Here is a 16,652-nt window from a genome sequence, read left to right on the forward strand (position 1 = left end):
TTTATATATGGGTAAGAGAATGATAAAATGAACGATAGGACATGCATGATAATATAAGTTTACGAAAGGCTGATCTGTTTTGTCGTTGGCAAGGGTGATTGAGTATACGTGAGCTCGAGGAACGAGGGTTGCCTTAAATGGATATTGAATGGTTTAAGCAAACGAGGTGGACTTTCTTTTACTAAACTCTTTTACGCTTTCAAAAGTATGATTATGGTGTAATAAGGGTGGTTTAAAGTGTTATGTCATGCCATGTTTGTTTTGATGATGAGATTGTGCCTGATGCCTAGTTTGTGAGTGCGCTCCATTAGGCTATAGGGCTATGAATGAAACGAATTCGGGTCTGAGTAGGGCCGCAAACCCTATCAGGCTAGTGTACACAGATGGGATCGTGAGCCGTCCTTGCTAGTCGGCCGGTCTCGTGGGCGAATGTGTGGCCACACTTTCGTCGCACTATGGAAAGAGAATGTGATTGAATGATTGATGAGAAAGTGGGGAGATTGATTGTCTGGCCAGACTTTGAAATATTTTTGTGTTCTCGTGATATTTCTTAACTTCATAAAACTCGAGATCACTGGTATGGATGACATAACTGTTTTTATGAAAATGTTTTCGGCATGAGCCCATTGAGTACAACAAGTACTCAGCCCTGCATGTGTTTTCCCTATGTGCAGGTTGAGCGGGATGTTGCGGTGGATGTTGAGTCGGCTTAGGGAATATGGATGCGTTGTGTCTTCATACACATGCGTCATCCTTGACTCTCTTTGAAACCTTAATTCCGCTGCTATATATATTTTGAACTAAAATTCTTTTAAGCTAATTGAGTCTTTCTTATGAACTGAAATCCTTAAATGTTATTCTTAAATGTTTGTCCCTTGGTCACGATCGCCTCGTTTGTAACACCCCTAGCATAGGTGGTCGTGACAGTTACTGAGCAAAATGAGACTTTAGTTTATTTTTTTTTATAGACAATAGCACCAAGCTGTTCACTAGCTAAGAAAAAATCGGCGCGAAAATCAAAATAGGTTTCGAAAAACTGAAACCCAACCCGCCAATTCCGTCAAATCTATATACCGCCATTTCCAATCCCATTTCTTACATTGATAAGCTAGTAAGCTACGCACCTCACAGCCACCAGAGGATAAAAAAATGAAGATCCGGACGATGAAGCTCCGAGAAACCCACGCAGCTGCCGACGATTCCGTCTGCTCCATTCTGTGGGCCTCCGATCTAGGCCACATCGTCACCGCCTCCTCCTCCGACAACGCCATCTGCATCCACGACGCCTCCGCACCTTCCAATGCCCCCAAGTTTCTTCGCAACCACCGCGAGGGAGTCACGGCTCTGGCTCTCAGCCCTAATTCCACCTGCCTGGCTTCTGGCTCCCTTGACCACTCGGTCAAGTTATATAAATTCCCTGGTACTCTTCATACTTTTAGTGTGTGCTAGTGTTTTGTGTGAATTAGTTATTTGCTGATTTCAGAGTGTGAAATATTTGGTATGGATTTGGGATTCTTGGGTTTCGGTGGTGATATATGTATGGTATACGAAAAAATTGGGGCTTTGGAATCTTTTAGGTTTTGAAAGGCTTAATTGAAAAGCTGCTACTTGATCTTGATTCTCGTCTTTGATATGTTAAATCTCAAAATCGGGACTTGTGTCATTGTACAATGAAGCACATTTTAGTTTGATGTATGCATTTCCAAATTAGTAATGCGGAGACATTCTATGCATCTAAGTGAGTTAGAAACTTGTGAGTCAGAACTTGACATATGATGTTCCTTGTGTATATTTATTCTCTGTAATGTATGCAGAAAATTACTTTTTTTTTCTTTGCACAGGTAATATGAACTGGACTCGAGATGGATTTACGGTGATCCACTCATGATATTGGCTTGTTTTGTGCTCACTAATCTGTGTGACATGAACTTCTTGTTAGTTTTGCTTGATCGTCAAGAGTGAGAAAGATTTATCTGCTATGCACATTCATTTGTCCCCAATTGCTAATTAGCTTGAGTTTTATGGATTGTGATATATGTTTTGTTGGTATGAGAGTGGATTTACTGGCTAAAGGCTATATGTAATCAAGATGCCAATTCACACTGTTGCATTTGTTTGAATTTCTGTAGGAGGAGATTTTGAAACTAATATCACTAGATTCACCCTGCCAATTCGTGCTGTTGCTTTTAATAAGTCTGGAACAATTTTGGCTGCTGCTGGTGATGATGAGGGCATCAAACTTGTCAATACTATTGATGGAACCATTGCAAGAGTACTTAAAGGGCATAAAGGGTCTGTCACTAGCCTGGCTTTTGATCCTAAATCTGAATACTTAACTTCACTTGATTCAAATGGGACAGTCATTTACTGGGAGCTCCAATCTGGGAGTACACTTCATGTCCTTAAGGCTATTGCTCCCAACAATGGTACAGATGTCTCAGTCATGAACATACTTGCATGGAGTCCGGATGGAGAATTGTTAGCAGTACCAGGTCTGAAAAATAATGTGGTGTTGTATGACAGGGACACTGCTGAGAAGCTTTTTTCTCTTAGTGGTGATCATTTACAGCCTATTTGCTTCTTATCATGGTCGCCTAATGGGAAATATATTGCTACTTCTGGTTTAGACAAGCAAATTCTTATTTGGGATGTGGATAAGAAACAGGACATTGAGAGGCAAAAATTTAGTGAATGCATAACTTGCATGGTGTGGAAGCCTGAGGGAAATGCATTGGCAGTTATTGATGTTAAGGGGAAGTATGGTGTGTGGGAATCAGTTGTACCATCAACAATGAAATCTCCAACTGAAGATATTCCTGGTTTATATTTCAAAAACAGCAATGGCCTCCTCTTGTTTGACGAAGAAGAAGAACCTTGTGCATCAGGTAATTTAAGTGATCTCAATGAAGATAGCCATGATGACTTTGAGCCACTTAGAAGAAAGAGATCCCGTAAGCACTCTAGTTATGATGATGAAATGGAAGATGTTAATGATGAGCTGGAAACTGTTTCTAAAGTTGAAACGCGTAAGAAGGCTTTTTACGGTCATAAAGAAAACCTCTCTGGAAGGAGTGGATCTAGAAATATGATGGTAACTGCAGGAACTAAAATGCAAGAACCTTTTCAGCCTGGAGCTACACCTGCACAGCCTGGAAAGAGGCACTTTTTGTGCTACAATATGCTAGGAAGTATAACCACGATGGAACATGAAGGATATTCACATATTGAGGTATCCGGTTATCCTAAATTTATATCCTCTTATCAATAGTTTAACAGTTTCCCTGAAAACCATATTATATGTAATTCTATTTTCAAAATAAAGACTACAAACCCAAATTGAGAAAACATGGTTTGGATTTAATTCCAAAGATTTGGTGCATTATTTTGTTGCATCGACTCTTCAAGTTTCTTAGTTGACCACCCGAAGTCAATCAGAGATGATGGACGTATAAAAAACATCAAGTCACTTGTCAAGTACTACTTGAACATGCTTTGTCTGAGTTGTACTTTCATCATACTTGTCAAGGAAAGATCAAACTTGAAAATACTGACTGACCTTGCTTGATTTACCAATTGAATGAGATTTGCTTATGATCCTATGACTAACTGGTTCACATAATTTAACTGCAGACAGATTTCCATGATACCAGCAGTGGTCCACGTGTATCTGCGATGACTGACTATTTTGGTTTTACAATGGCTTCTCTAAATGAGAATGGCAGTGTATTTGCGAATCCATGCAAAGGTGATAAGAATATGAGTACACTCATGTATCGCCCCTTTAGTAGCTGGGCAAATAACAGTGAGGTAATCCCACTTTATATTTTATCTGTATTGGCTGACATCTTCTTGCAACTACCATTACAAATATGCCATACTAATCTATTAATCAGTTCTTTCACTAAAAACATGTGTTATCTATGTGTAATTCTGATTTCCCTCATGCAAACTTAGTGGTCTATGCGGTTTGAGGGGGAAGAAGTAAGAGCAATAGCACTTGGAAGTGGTTGGGTTGCTGCTATCACCAACCTTAATTCTCTTCGTATTTTCACTGAGGGTGGTTTACAGGTATGTCAAGTTCTTTTTTAAAATTCAAGCTTCTACTAAGGGATATGTTACTAGGAAAACAGTTTCTTTTTTTTCCCATGTGATTTCACTATACTATTTTGTGTTTTCCTTGGCTTGCTCCTTTTTTGGTTTGGATTTATGACAATCTGATTTAATTACCTTATGCGTCAGAGGTACATTCTCTCTCTTGATGGACCAGCGGTTACAGCTGCTGGCTACAAAGATGAACTGGCAGTTGTAACACATATTTCTCCTCCTCTGCCAACAAATGAACAGGTATTCTCAAAGTTTATAGATGTCATATATCTGTTTATAAATCACCTTAATTCACCATCACCTACAATAAAAGGTGCTCTGTGAATCTATAGGATGCAATACTTCATCTGACTAATGACTAAATTTCTTCAGTTAATGTTTTGCATTATCTCATTTTTGACAACATTTATTATTATTTTTCAATCTCCAATCACAATTCACAACTCACAATTATATAATCGAAGTTTGAGCTGTAAACTGATACAAGTATTGAAGCATGGATGTAATGTTGCATTTGTAACTATCATCTAAGTTTCAGTTGTGAAGGTAGGTTCCTTTTTCTTCAGCAAAATTATGACAAGCTCAACAGTTGGATTGGATGTAAAGCTCTAATCATTTGAGTTTCTGATATGCTCATTGCAAACATCCATAGACGATAGCTCCTCTGCCTTGCATGCAAGCCTAGGCTGCCTAGCAGCTAACTATTTTTCTCCTTAAGCTTATATTTAAGTGACTCTTGCTGCTCTATAGCCCAAACAAAGAGCCCATCTCAAGCCAAATATGGCTTTTCTTCTGGCCAAGTTAAAAAATGAAGATGAAAAAACCAGACATCATTCTTTGCGTAGAAACAAATGAAATTGGGTTGCCTAGGTTGATTTTGTGCAGTAGATTATGCTGCAAGAAGCACAATTGTGTTTTGAAGTAGGGCAAAACGCATTTGATTGAATATTGTAAATCCTATTTGCAGATCCTTGAATTTAGAGTCTTCAACATTTCTCATGGATCACAACCTTTAAGAGGACTGCTTCCATTGACTCCTGGGTCAAACTTAACATGGTTTGGTTTCAGCGAGGAAGGTCAACTAAGTTCTTTTGACTCTAAGGTGCATATCTTTCAGTCCAGGTCTAATTGTTTACAACTATGGGTCTTATGTATGTTGCTCTTAGAATTATTATATTCACAGGGTATCTTGAGAGTCTTTACAAGTCAATTTGGAGGTACTTGGTTGCCACTTTTCAGGTACTACAGCTACAATAGTTTTCTGCATGTATTTTCATAAAACATTCCTTTCAACATAAATATGTAAAACTCTTTAACTGTCAGTGCCAGCAAAATAAAGAAGTCCGAGGAAAATTATTGGGTTGCTGGCCTGAATGCAAGCAAGTTATTTTGCATTGTTTGCAAGTCTCCTGAAACTTTCCCACAGGTATAGCAATTCATTAGTGTGATGTTTACCTCTTGCCATATCAATATGTCTTTGTACTAATCCTTTCATCTTCAAACATGACTTCTTTAGTCTACTCCCAAGCCAGTGCTGACCTTGCTAGACCTGTCATTCCCTCTTGCTGCTTCGGACCTCGGTGCAGACAACTTGGAGAATGAATTTATGATGAATAACATGCATCTCTCAAGGGTGGGTTTTCTAAATTAGATTCAGATATTTTGTCCATTCATGGGATGCTTATAGAGTATTCAATTGTTTTTGCAATATGTTTGCAAATTTGATTATGCATTCCACAAGGATATCAATAGAACTATAGTTATTTCTTTATTTTCTCTCTGTGATGTTGAGTTATCAATGTGGATATATTCAGATCCAAAGAAGTATAGAAGAAAGAGAAGCTTCTGGTCTGGATTGCACCTTACTTGATGATGAGGCTTTCACTGTTGAAACTTCCCTTGACAGATGCATCTTGAGGCTCATTGCATCCTGCTGCAACAGTAAGTAATTTTGCAACTGGACACATTTTGTATCAACTAATTTCTGCTTTCCATAATCTCCATGTTTGAGATTTAAGTTAAACTAAACTTTTGTTTTCTTTTTCAGGTGACAAACATGTCAGAGCCACTGAACTTGTTAAACTTCTATCACTCGAAAAATCAAGTAGGGCAGCCATAAAACTTGTTACTGCATTAAAGCAACCAAATTTGGCTGAGCGCTTCAATAATATACTCGAGGTGAGATTTGAAATTCCAAACTAAGCTCTTCCAAATCAAAACAGAACTTGAGTTGGTTTCTCCATTTTTTTCTTTTTCTAATTCTCTCACATACAGGAAAAGTTGCTCAGTGATAAAAAGGAGAACATTGCACTCCCTGACAGCAAGTCCAATTGCAATGGTTCTGTCAAACCAGAAGTTGCATCTACTAAGTTCTTTACTGCAGAAATCAATAGAGCGGCAGAAACTGCAGTTGCATCTCCCGTCCACATATTTCCATCCACTTCCAACACAAGGGCCCGAAATGCTGAGGAGCCTACCAAGGACAAAAATGGAAAGAGTGAAGAAAGTAAAACTATGACACCAGGAAGAACTATTGACTTGAAGGCGACAGGGAAGGGGAACGCTAATGGAGTGCATAATGCTGGAGAAGCAACAAAGGCTACAAAGGTTGATCAACTAAGTTCTAGTCGCCCATCTAATCCATTCGCAAAGTCATCCAGCCACCAAGGAAGTTCGTCATTGTTCGATTCTCTAAAGAAGACGAAGAAGACTGACATCAAGGGGAAGGTATGAGGTTCTATTGTGCTTTGTCTTCGGCAAACTGAAGCAACAAACTAGTGTTAAGTTTCTCTCAATGTTTGTTCAAGGGCAACGATGGTTGCTGACAGATTTACTAGGGTGTTGTTTTAAGTTTGATCATATGAAAGAAAATAAACTGCATATTGTAATATATAGGGAGTATTATGTAGCACTGAGCTTGTTTGAGTCAATCTTAGGTTTTATTATTTTATTCTATTACTCAAAGTAAATGCCATTAAGGATTCTTATTTTGTAATGAGGATTATTCGTACAGGCTGACGCATTTAGAAGACAAATATCTAATGCAATGTTTTGTGTACATGAATGTTAAAAGTGGTGAAGAATTTTCGGAACTCACAAAACATAAAAACAAGTACTCCCTTTGTCCCATCATAATCAAAACATAAGAGAGAACAGTTGTGTTATTGCAGTACTAGTATTTTGCTAAAAAAATCATTTTAGGTGGGATGTCCTAAAAGGAGAATACAAGGTGCTTATGATAGGACAGAGGGTAAGAATATACAATTTTTTTTATCAAAACTCAACAATGATACAATGAATAGATCTTCGCTATTTTAGAGCGTTTTTCTTCAAGTCTCATGGTTTTAAGTTTTAACTCTTTATTTGGCTGATTATCCAAGCTCTCATATCTAGTCTTTGTCCAAAAAAGAATTCTATTGCGGATAGCTTTATTATGAATACAATAATAGGATCAAATGCAAACTATTGTATAAATTTCAAACTATGATCTGGATCGTTAAAAAATTTCAAAATATCAACACAGTGTCAACGGCTGACACCAGTGGCGGATACATGATTTTTCGTTCGGGGGTACGAAAAATTACTTATAGTGACTAACTCGGAACTTCAAAAACCAATTCTTTTTCTTTTTCTTAGAAAAAATAATTACTCACTTCCTCTCTCAATAATTGTCCACTTCGATTTTGACACAAATTTTAAGAAATGTAAAGGAAGGTGGGCTGAAAAAGTTAATGGAATGTGAGTCCATTTTTATATATATTAGGTTTATAATAAAACGTGAATATAATGAGTTAATGAAATATATAACATATTTAATATTTATGGTAAAAAGTGAAAGAGGAAAGTTAACATGGAACGGAGGGAATATATATTATGATGAAACAATATATAATTAAATACATTAGAATATTTAAAAAACTAAAATGTTGAAGATATCAAAAATGCTTTAAAAGATTTGAAAAAATTGGAAAGATTAAATATACGTGTGAATTGTGAATGTTTTATATGCATTACAATTTTTTTAAAACAAAAAATGAAAATATAAAAATACATAAGATTTAATAAAACAGAAAATTTATATCTATGCATTAGACGTGTTTCACAAAATAAAAATGAAGATGTACAAAATTAATAAAAAGAAAAGGGTAACAAAACAAAGATTTGAAATTGCGTAAAACTTAAATTAATGCCACCGTTGAGAGGAATCGAACACGGCCTCTACTGAGGAAGTTGAGAATAAAACCGTTGGACCATGTGTTTTGTTAAGGGCTACATCTAAATACATTATGATCGAAAAGTTTGGGGGTACAGTCGTACCCCCTTGGTCCCATGTGGCTCCGCCACTGGTTGACACCGTGTTAACATTGTGTTGATATTTTATTGACATTGTGTTCCATCAAAATCTTAAAATTTTACACTGAACTATGTTGACGTTGTGTTGAGACAGTGTTGAAAATTTTTGAGTTTATACAATATATATAGTTTTCATTTTACAATAATAATTGTAACTACTAACTATAGATTACGTGGGGCCATATTATAAATGATTGTGATAACTTTTTTGTGAATGGAACTCATTAATGAATTGAGTCTGGGGATAATATGGTCTTAAAAACAGTTTAATCTCGATTAGCAATCGAGTGTGATTAATCCAACCAATTAAATCAGTGATTAAAGATAGCATGATCTATCATCTTTAATATCCACGTGTCATCAACTGGTTGAATCAAGCAAAACAAAAGGGATGAATGCAATTATGCACCCAACGGCTGAAATTCCGTCGACAAAATTCCCATCTCTTATCACTCAGTCACTGTTCATAACAAACTCACACCAACCAAAAAAAAGAGCAGCGAGAGAGTGGTGGCGCTAAGGCTGAACAAGGTGATGGCTCTCAGAGTTACTTCCACCGCGCGTCCACCCTCTCTGCCACCTTCGCCGCCACTCTCCTCTCCGCCTCCCAAGACCGTCGCTGTTCCCTCCAAACTCAAGATATCATCTTCGAGGCCGCATCAATTGGCACCGGCCTCACTCTCCGTGCCAGCCGCTGCTGTTTTGCCTCTGTTTGCTCTCTTTGCAGCTCCTGATGGCTCAAGAGCTGAAATTCTCCCCAAGGAGCAAATTGTTTCTTCTCTGACTCAGGTAAGGAGGATTTTTCACTTTTCAGTATTGAAATTTTGATCGCTGCTTCCATTGAGTTCTAAATCTACGATCTCGCGCACATTTGGATATTAATGTGGAGTTTTTCTCCTGCTGTGTTAACTGAAATTCTGAAATTCGTTTGGCTCCGGATTTCTAGCATTGGTTTTTTGTTTGTTGAATTTGCTCAATTTTCTTCTTTAAGTGTTTATATTAGTTTTTCTGAGTATTATCCGACAAATTCTGAAAGTTACTTACATTGACTTATAGTTTGCTGAATATACTCTGCAAATTGAATTACTTGTTTGGCAATAGAGGAAATTTTAAAAAGATTTGGGGATATGTTTAAAGGATTTGGCTTCTTTTTTGTTTTATTTGGTTGCTTATTTTTCGAAGGAAACTGCAGAATTGCGATCTTATTAATCATTTGCTCAGGTGGAGTCAGCTATTGATAAAATTGGAGAAGTGGGCGGGAGTTTGTTGAGCGGTGCAGGGGAATTGTTTGGGGCTGTTACGGGTGCAGTGAAGCCTGGCTTCGATGCAGCGGTTCCTATATTAAAGCAAGCTGGAGAACAGGCTGTGAAGATAGCTTCTCCAGTGGTCTCAGAGGCTTCTAAGAAAGCTCAAGAAGCTATGCAGAGTTCAGGCTTCGACACTGAACCAGTCATGACTGCAGCTAAGGTGTTTCATTTGTCTTAAGTACAAATCATTCAAAATTGAATTACATAAAATAACTAACAAATCATTTCTTATAGCTTCATTGCATGTTGAGAATTCTCTGCGGTTTGCTCTGCCAGATAAACTATCTTACTATGCACAACATCCCATCCAAAGCTTTTTTTTATAAAACTAGAGGCTTATGCATCTAACTATGACAAATTTTACTCTTTAAGTTTGTTTTCATTCAATGAGGGGCAAACTACTGGATTAGGACGGATGATCACATAAATTTGGGGGGGGGGGGGGGATTAATGAATTCCCTATGTTTCCTTGGGACCAAATGTTATTGGTTTTATCAAATCTAGTTTAGTGATGTAGAAGAGATTATTGGTCCTGTTAAATTATTTCACATTTGGTTTTCAATCAAGAATATGAATTTCACTAGCCTCATATATTAGTCTTGGAAAGCAAATTGAGTATTGAATCAAGTATGTAGAAGTCCACGACCAAAGACTTTAATTTCGGGGAACCTCTTGAGCAATTTCTATTATATAGTATTGTTCAGGACTAATATTTTGGTGAATTTTTTTCAAAAACCTTACATAGATTATACACCTACTGACCTACATATTTTGCTTTCCTGATGCCAAAAAGTCATGGAAAATCTGTCAGCAATGCTCATATATTAGTATTATATATGCCTCAGTGCTTTCTCATTTACTAGCAATCCATGCTCAGTACTCACCCTTTATATGCAGACAGTTGCTGATGCAGCTCAGCAAACTACAAAGGTGATTGATGAGGCCAAACCTATTGCCACTTCCACTGTTCAAACCATATCAGCAGCAGAACCTGTTGTAATTTTGACAACCGGTGGTGCATTAGTCATCGCATATTTCTTACTCCCTCCCGTCCTTTCTGCCATTTCCTTTAACCTTCGGGGCTATCAGGGTTGGTTGCCTATACTTTAGTTAGAATTCTGCTATAATAAAATATCATCAGATAATGCAGAAGAAGTGACTGTGCATTACAAAAGTTATTTGTGCTATGTTTATTTTCTCATGGCTCACTAGATAATTTGATAAGCTGATGATGTTTTCAGCAGCTCTAGAATTTAGGCATACTTATAATTAACAGTTGCATCGTTTCTTCAACATTTAAGTTGACATGATTCTACTTGAGACTTGCAACAGTATCAAAATTTGCATGATACTCTGATGACATTCTTTACATATCATTACAGTTATTGCTAGAAAACAAAGCCAGAATCGATAGTTATCCATAGAGTGTAAAGCAAGAGATTAAAACATGGCTCAAAAGTAGAATTTATCTGATTTTTCATTTTCTTCTTTTATATACTTAATCAGTGTCTTTCATTTTGGTATTTCATACTACTCTCTAGGTTTCCTTTCTCCTGCTCAAACCTTGGATTTGATGTCCGCAAAGAACTACATTTTGGTTGATATACGTTCAGAGAAGGATAAAGACAAGGCTGGGGTTCCTCGTCTTCCCTCCAGTGCTAAAAACAATTTGATATCAATCCCGTAAGAGCATTTTTTTTATTACCATTCTGCATTATTATTGCTAATATCTTTGTACAGAAACTCAGACACACCCAGACTTGTAGTAGAGACTCCTTATCTCATCTGTTTTCTTTTACTAGCTAAGAATGATCTCCAATGAAAAAGATTTAGTAACCTGCTGGGAAGGGGGGTCATAGTTCTGGACCGATAAATAGTTATCCATTGTATACTCTTTCCTCTTGATTGAAAGGGAGCAGGGTGGGTATTGCATTTTCAATCAGCCGGGACAAAGGTTTATTAGTTCTGTACCCACAAACCTGTACTGTTCTCTCTCAGCAGATATGGGTGTCCATTAAGGGTCAAAAGTTTTTCGATTAGTGTCGGGGAGTTTGTTGGTCATTAGTCATCTGAAAATCAACTACACTCAAATAATAAGGAAGGTAATCTAGAAATGTAGATGGTTTAATACATAAAGTCTGACGTCAAAATGAGGGACGTGGACAAGCACACAATACACAATGAGTCTGCACTGCATTTTCCTTTACTTGAATCCTTTAAACGGCTTTGTGAGGCACTCTACCTATAATAGAATTTGTACCACTGTTGACTTTTTCAGTTTAGAAGAACTACCCAGTAAGGTCAGAAGTCTTGTCAGGAATGTGAAGAAAGTAGAAGCTGAGTTGGTGGCACTGAAGATCTCTTATCTTAAGAAGATCAATAAAGGTTCCAACATTGTGGTATTGGACTCGTGAGTTCTCCTCTGTTTTTGACTTCCTTAAAGACTTGGGTGTTTGGCTGAACTTATAAGCTTTTGAACACTTTGAGGGTGTTTGGCATTTTAACACGTGCAACTATTTAAACACGTTGATAACATTTTTTCTCTTGAAACTTTACATCTAATATAAACCTTGAAACATCTCATTAGCTTAGCCAAACACCCACTAAGTGCTAGAACATGGATTACGCCATGTCTTGCTTGTGTTTATGCGAAACAAAAATTCTCATTTTTTTTCTATCAGGTACTGCGACTCAGCTAAAACAGTTGCTAAAACCTTGACTAAACTTGGGTTCAAGAATACCTGGATTGTGACTGATGGCTTCTCCGGAAGCAAAGGGTGGCTGCAAAGCCGCCTAGGTACGGATTCTTATAACCTATCCTTTGCCGAAGTTATATCTCCATCGCGAGTTATTTCTTCGGCAAGTAGGAAATTTGGTACGACTAGCACCAAGTTACTTCCTGGTGCCTCAGATTGAAGGTATTACGCTTGCGATTATCGACCTTTTCCAGTTACATTCGTGGGATGCCTGTAATAGTGACCAGTTATTTTTTATCTCAGAAAAGTTGAAGAAGCTGTATATATATATTGCTCTTGATCTCATGAACTTGGGTTGGCTGGCTAGCGCGCAGACAGTCATTGGATGGGGACTGTGTGTTAGCAGCTGGTTGCATTTTTATTCCTCTCTTTTTGCGATTTCTTTTATTTTGAATATCGTGCAATTTGGTTGATAATAAAAATATGAAATATGCATTATAAATTAGGGTAATTTTAAGTAGTATAAGACAAATGGGCATGTGTTACCATCTTGTTTTGGTCAAGGAATGAATCCCACTGGAATGGGTTTACTTGACGAAGGATGATGGTGGTGAATTACTGAATTGTAAGGAGAGAACCTTTAATTATGATGGAGAGAATTACATTTTTAGTCCCTTCACAATCATTAATACATTCACGATCCATATTCTTTAACATTATCACAAGGAGATGTCCGACATTGATATAATATCTTTATAAGTACTTTTGCACTTTTTAAGACTTTTATTTTACCAAAATACCTGGGCTATAAGAGTTACCAGTGTTACTTAGAGCATCTCCATCCGTGCTTTTTGGCAAGAGCATCCCTATCAGTGCTCCTTGGCAAGAGCATGGATGTGAGTCCGGCCACCCTCTTTTATTACATTTTTACTCCATGCTCTTCCTCAAGAGCACAACACCCACATCCATGCTCTTCCGCAAGGACATGCTCAAGGGTCCCACCATTTTATTATTCAATTTAAATAAAAACATTTCCACACTACTAAAATGTATTAAAAATACCCGGAATACTATTACAAATTATAAAAAAATTAAAAATTACATAATTAAAATCCTAAAAATTAAAAATTACATAATTAAAATCCTAAAAAATAAAAATACATAATTAAAGGCTAAAAATATCCCCGTGGAAGTCTATTCCTCTGGCCCTATCCCCAATGTTCTTCGGAGACCCCGTATCATTGCCAAATGTGAATCAAGTTGCTCGGGGGTCATATTTGACCTATCAGCCAAATTGAGTTGGGCCAAAAGGGTCCACAACGAGTTGGTTGGGGGTTGAGGTGGCACAAAGGGAGTGGGAGCGGGGGCGGATGGAGTCGTGGCACGACGGCGGTTGGCCGTCGCCTTCTTCCTTCCTTGCGGCCGGCGTCGGGGCTATCCAAGTTAGCTCCGGCAAGCTGGCTAGCCACCTCATTCTCGCCGGCGTCAGATAGTGATACCGACCTCGACCGTTTGCTGGAGGAGCTGGAGGAGGATGATACGTCTCCCCTATACTTCAGATGCACACGCACCTCCTGCCAAGCGCTGAGGTACTTGAACGATTTGTAATTTAGGGATTGGTAGGTCGTCAAGGCGGCACTGATGATGTCGAGCTCGCTCCTGCCGCTCCCCGCCGACCGCTCTTCCTGGAGGTAATACCCCTGCAACTTTTGGATTTCTTCGTTGGCTCTGAATATGGCATTGCGCACCATACTCTCATTGCGCTCGATGGTTCCAGCCGAGCGGTTTTCATTGTACCGGCGAGAGACGCGCCACCAAAACCTATCCCCGCTTTGGTTAGTGCCTATCTCCGGATCTTCGGAGATAATCAAATAGGCTTTGAATAATTGATCCATCTCCGCCAGAGTGTACGGGGTGCGGAAACCCTGAGGAGTAGGAGTAGGAAGAGGAGGAGTTTGAGAGCCGCCGCTCCCTCCCGATCTGGGTTTGGGTGCCTACCCGTATCGCCCATCGGGGCATCTTGGTCGTCCACCGGGTAAGGTCGGTAGCCACCCGGAACTTGAGAACCTTGGGTTTGAGGAGGGGCCGAAAATTGCGTTTCCGGACTAGGGAATGGTTGTGAGCCGAACCATTAGTGGTTCCAACCGCGGGAGTCGGAGGGGTGATCGCCGGAGTCGGACATTTTTTTGTGTAAGAGTGAAAGATTGAGAATTGATAAGAGAAAATGAGAGAATTTAGATGAGAATTGTATAGTGTGGTGTGAAATTTTTGGTGTGGAACTGGGGGTATTTATAGATGAAAATGTGAATTTTGGGGAAAAAATTGAAAAATAAATTAAAAGTGGGGAAAAAGGATATAATTTATTGGGAAGTGGGAAAATATTTTTTTATTTAAAATTTATTTTTAAAAAAAAGAAAAATCGAAAATGCCAACGGCTTTGTCGTTGGCCAATCAGAACGCGCCACGTCATCCTGCTCAGCGGCACGGACGTGCTCGATGCATCGAGCAGCGTCGTGCCAGCGGCGGGAGTGCAGCAGCGGCGACAGCGGTGCCGCGCCAGCGGCACGGACGCCGTCCGTCACAGCGAGCACCGCTGCGGATGCTCTTATGTCTTTTTTCATGAGAGTGAACTGCCACTTCGAATGTCTTTGGTTCATTCATTTATATGTATAACTAGTTATAGATAAGAATTAAATTTTTTTGATATATTTTTAATTATATTTTATGAGATGTATTCAGATTCATAACTAAATAGTGTTCAAAATCAAAACACTTGTAGTCCATTGGGTCTTGTGATCTAACGGTTAGATCAATGCCACGTGTCATCTAATAATGTAACTTAGCTAATAATGTATCATTTTAGTCTAATAATGTAGCTAGGCTAATAATGTACTATCTTAGGCTAATAATGTAGCTTATCACACCCATCCAAAGATCCAAGGGCTGAGAATTGCTTTGACAACCATCCAAGGATCCAAGGGTTGAGAATTGCTTTGATTTTTGACAGAATTTCACTTATTGACCATAGTGCACCCCTATATTTTATTATTACAAAATTATTACATATTTTTGTATACTATATATTTAATTATATATATTTTCAACAATATAATGGTTCGACTAGTGGTTCAATCGGTCTGACCGGTTAAACCATGAACTAGTAACTTCGTTAGTTCGTTCATTGGTCCAGTTTATAAAACATTGCTATTTATACTATCACATTATTTCTTTTTATTTTTTTGCACCTACTCACTTGCTTTTTTCAGCTAATTTTTCTTTAAAAATCAACAAACTCATCAAAACAATCAATTGATAAAATGTTAGGCAAAAATAGACTAAGATCATGCAAAATTTAATTAAAACGAGCCAAGTCTAACCCCTAAATGTGTAAAATTTGTGTATGTAACTTTCATTTCCCCCCCCCCCCCCATTATGTAGTAAAATTTATGTTGCTTAACTTTCAGTTTTTGTTCTTTATTATGTTTTCCATCCATTTCATTTTATTTAGATATTTTTTCTGCATGAGATATTTTAAAAAGTTGTGCTTAGTAGATTAAATGTAGATAAAATAAAGCAATAGAGAGAATAAAGGAGGAAAGAAAGAGAAAATAAAGTAAGTAATGTTAAATGTATTGTTTTTAGCCAATAAAAAGAAAATGACTCAATTAATTTGAGACAATTCAAAATAGAATACGACTCAAGTAGTTTGAGACTGAGGAAGTACTAATTTTTATATCTATGTTGCTTGTTATGTAACTTTTCAATCTATGTAGCTTATGTAAGTACTATGTAACTTGTAAGAATATCATATGCTTTGGAAATTCTTAAGATAAGTGATACTTACAAAATAAAGCATCTCACATGCTGACGATAATCTTATTCACACAAGAATAAGAAGACAAATGATGTTTATTAAATAAATCATCATATGGTGACAAAAATCCCACATGCAGAAGATAATCCTATACATACAAGAAGATAAGTGATGCTTACTCAAATAAAGCATTATATGATCGCAAAAATTTAATATACTCACGAGAAATTTATGCTCACAAAAAGACAAGTGATGCTTATAAAAATAAATCATCGTATGCTCACAAGAAGACAAGTGATGCTTACTCAAATAAAGCATTATATGCTCGCAAGAATCTAATATACTCACGAGAAATTTATGTTCACAAGAAGACAAGTG

At 37.7% G+C, this 16,652-nt stretch overlaps 2 protein-coding genes across 2 annotated transcripts; both read left to right on the top strand.

Annotated features, from left to right (window-relative positions):
* Window positions 1-1,057: 1,057 nt before the first annotated feature.
* LOC121748658 (WD repeat and HMG-box DNA-binding protein 1-like) lies at window positions 1,058-7,091 on the top strand. Its single transcript, XM_042143139.1, has 12 exons — window positions 1,058-1,420; window positions 2,130-3,229; window positions 3,631-3,807; window positions 3,955-4,068; window positions 4,240-4,344; window positions 5,072-5,206; window positions 5,288-5,343; window positions 5,428-5,530; window positions 5,621-5,737; window positions 5,919-6,045; window positions 6,152-6,282; window positions 6,379-7,091. Exons 1-12 carry the CDS (start codon window positions 1,150-1,152, stop codon window positions 6,835-6,837), a joined length of 2,895 nt encoding a protein of 964 aa, XP_041999073.1. The 5' UTR covers window positions 1,058-1,149; the 3' UTR covers window positions 6,838-7,091.
* Window positions 7,092-8,869: 1,778 nt separating this feature from the next.
* LOC121748677 (calcium sensing receptor, chloroplastic-like) lies at window positions 8,870-12,881 on the top strand. Its single transcript, XM_042143165.1, has 6 exons — window positions 8,870-9,246; window positions 9,679-9,924; window positions 10,662-10,854; window positions 11,306-11,447; window positions 12,043-12,174; window positions 12,446-12,881. Exons 1-6 carry the CDS (start codon window positions 8,992-8,994, stop codon window positions 12,678-12,680), a joined length of 1,203 nt encoding a protein of 400 aa, XP_041999099.1. The 5' UTR covers window positions 8,870-8,991; the 3' UTR covers window positions 12,681-12,881.
* The last annotated feature ends 3,771 nt before the right edge of the window (window positions 12,882-16,652 follow it).

The sequence above is a fragment of the Salvia splendens genome, chromosome 9 (assembly GCF_004379255.2).
Source record: "Salvia splendens isolate huo1 chromosome 9, SspV2, whole genome shotgun sequence".
In the NCBI taxonomy this organism is placed as follows: Eukaryota; Viridiplantae; Streptophyta; class Magnoliopsida; order Lamiales; family Lamiaceae; genus Salvia; species Salvia splendens.

What these genes read in the sequence shown, in the direction of transcription:
- LOC121748677 (XM_042143165.1), top strand. Translation starts at nt 8,992, where the DNA reads ATGGCTCTCAGAGTTACTTCCACCGCGCGTCCACCCTCTCTGCCACCT. An exon ending in TTGTTTCTTCTCTGACTCAG is followed by an intron (nt 9,247 to 9,678) that starts GTAAGGAGGATT and finishes TCATTTGCTCAG; the next exon opens with GTGGAGTCAGCTATTGATAA. An exon ending in AACAATTTGATATCAATCCC is followed by an intron (nt 11,448 to 12,042) that starts GTAAGAGCATTT and finishes TGACTTTTTCAG; the next exon opens with TTTAGAAGAACTACCCAGTA.
- LOC121748658 (XM_042143139.1), top strand. Translation starts at nt 1,150, where the DNA reads ATGAAGATCCGGACGATGAAGCTCCGAGAAACCCACGCAGCTGCCGAC. An exon ending in ATAACATGCATCTCTCAAGG is followed by an intron (nt 5,738 to 5,918) that starts GTGGGTTTTCTA and finishes GGATATATTCAG; the next exon opens with ATCCAAAGAAGTATAGAAGA. An exon ending in GCTTCAATAATATACTCGAG is followed by an intron (nt 6,283 to 6,378) that starts GTGAGATTTGAA and finishes TCTCACATACAG; the next exon opens with GAAAAGTTGCTCAGTGATAA.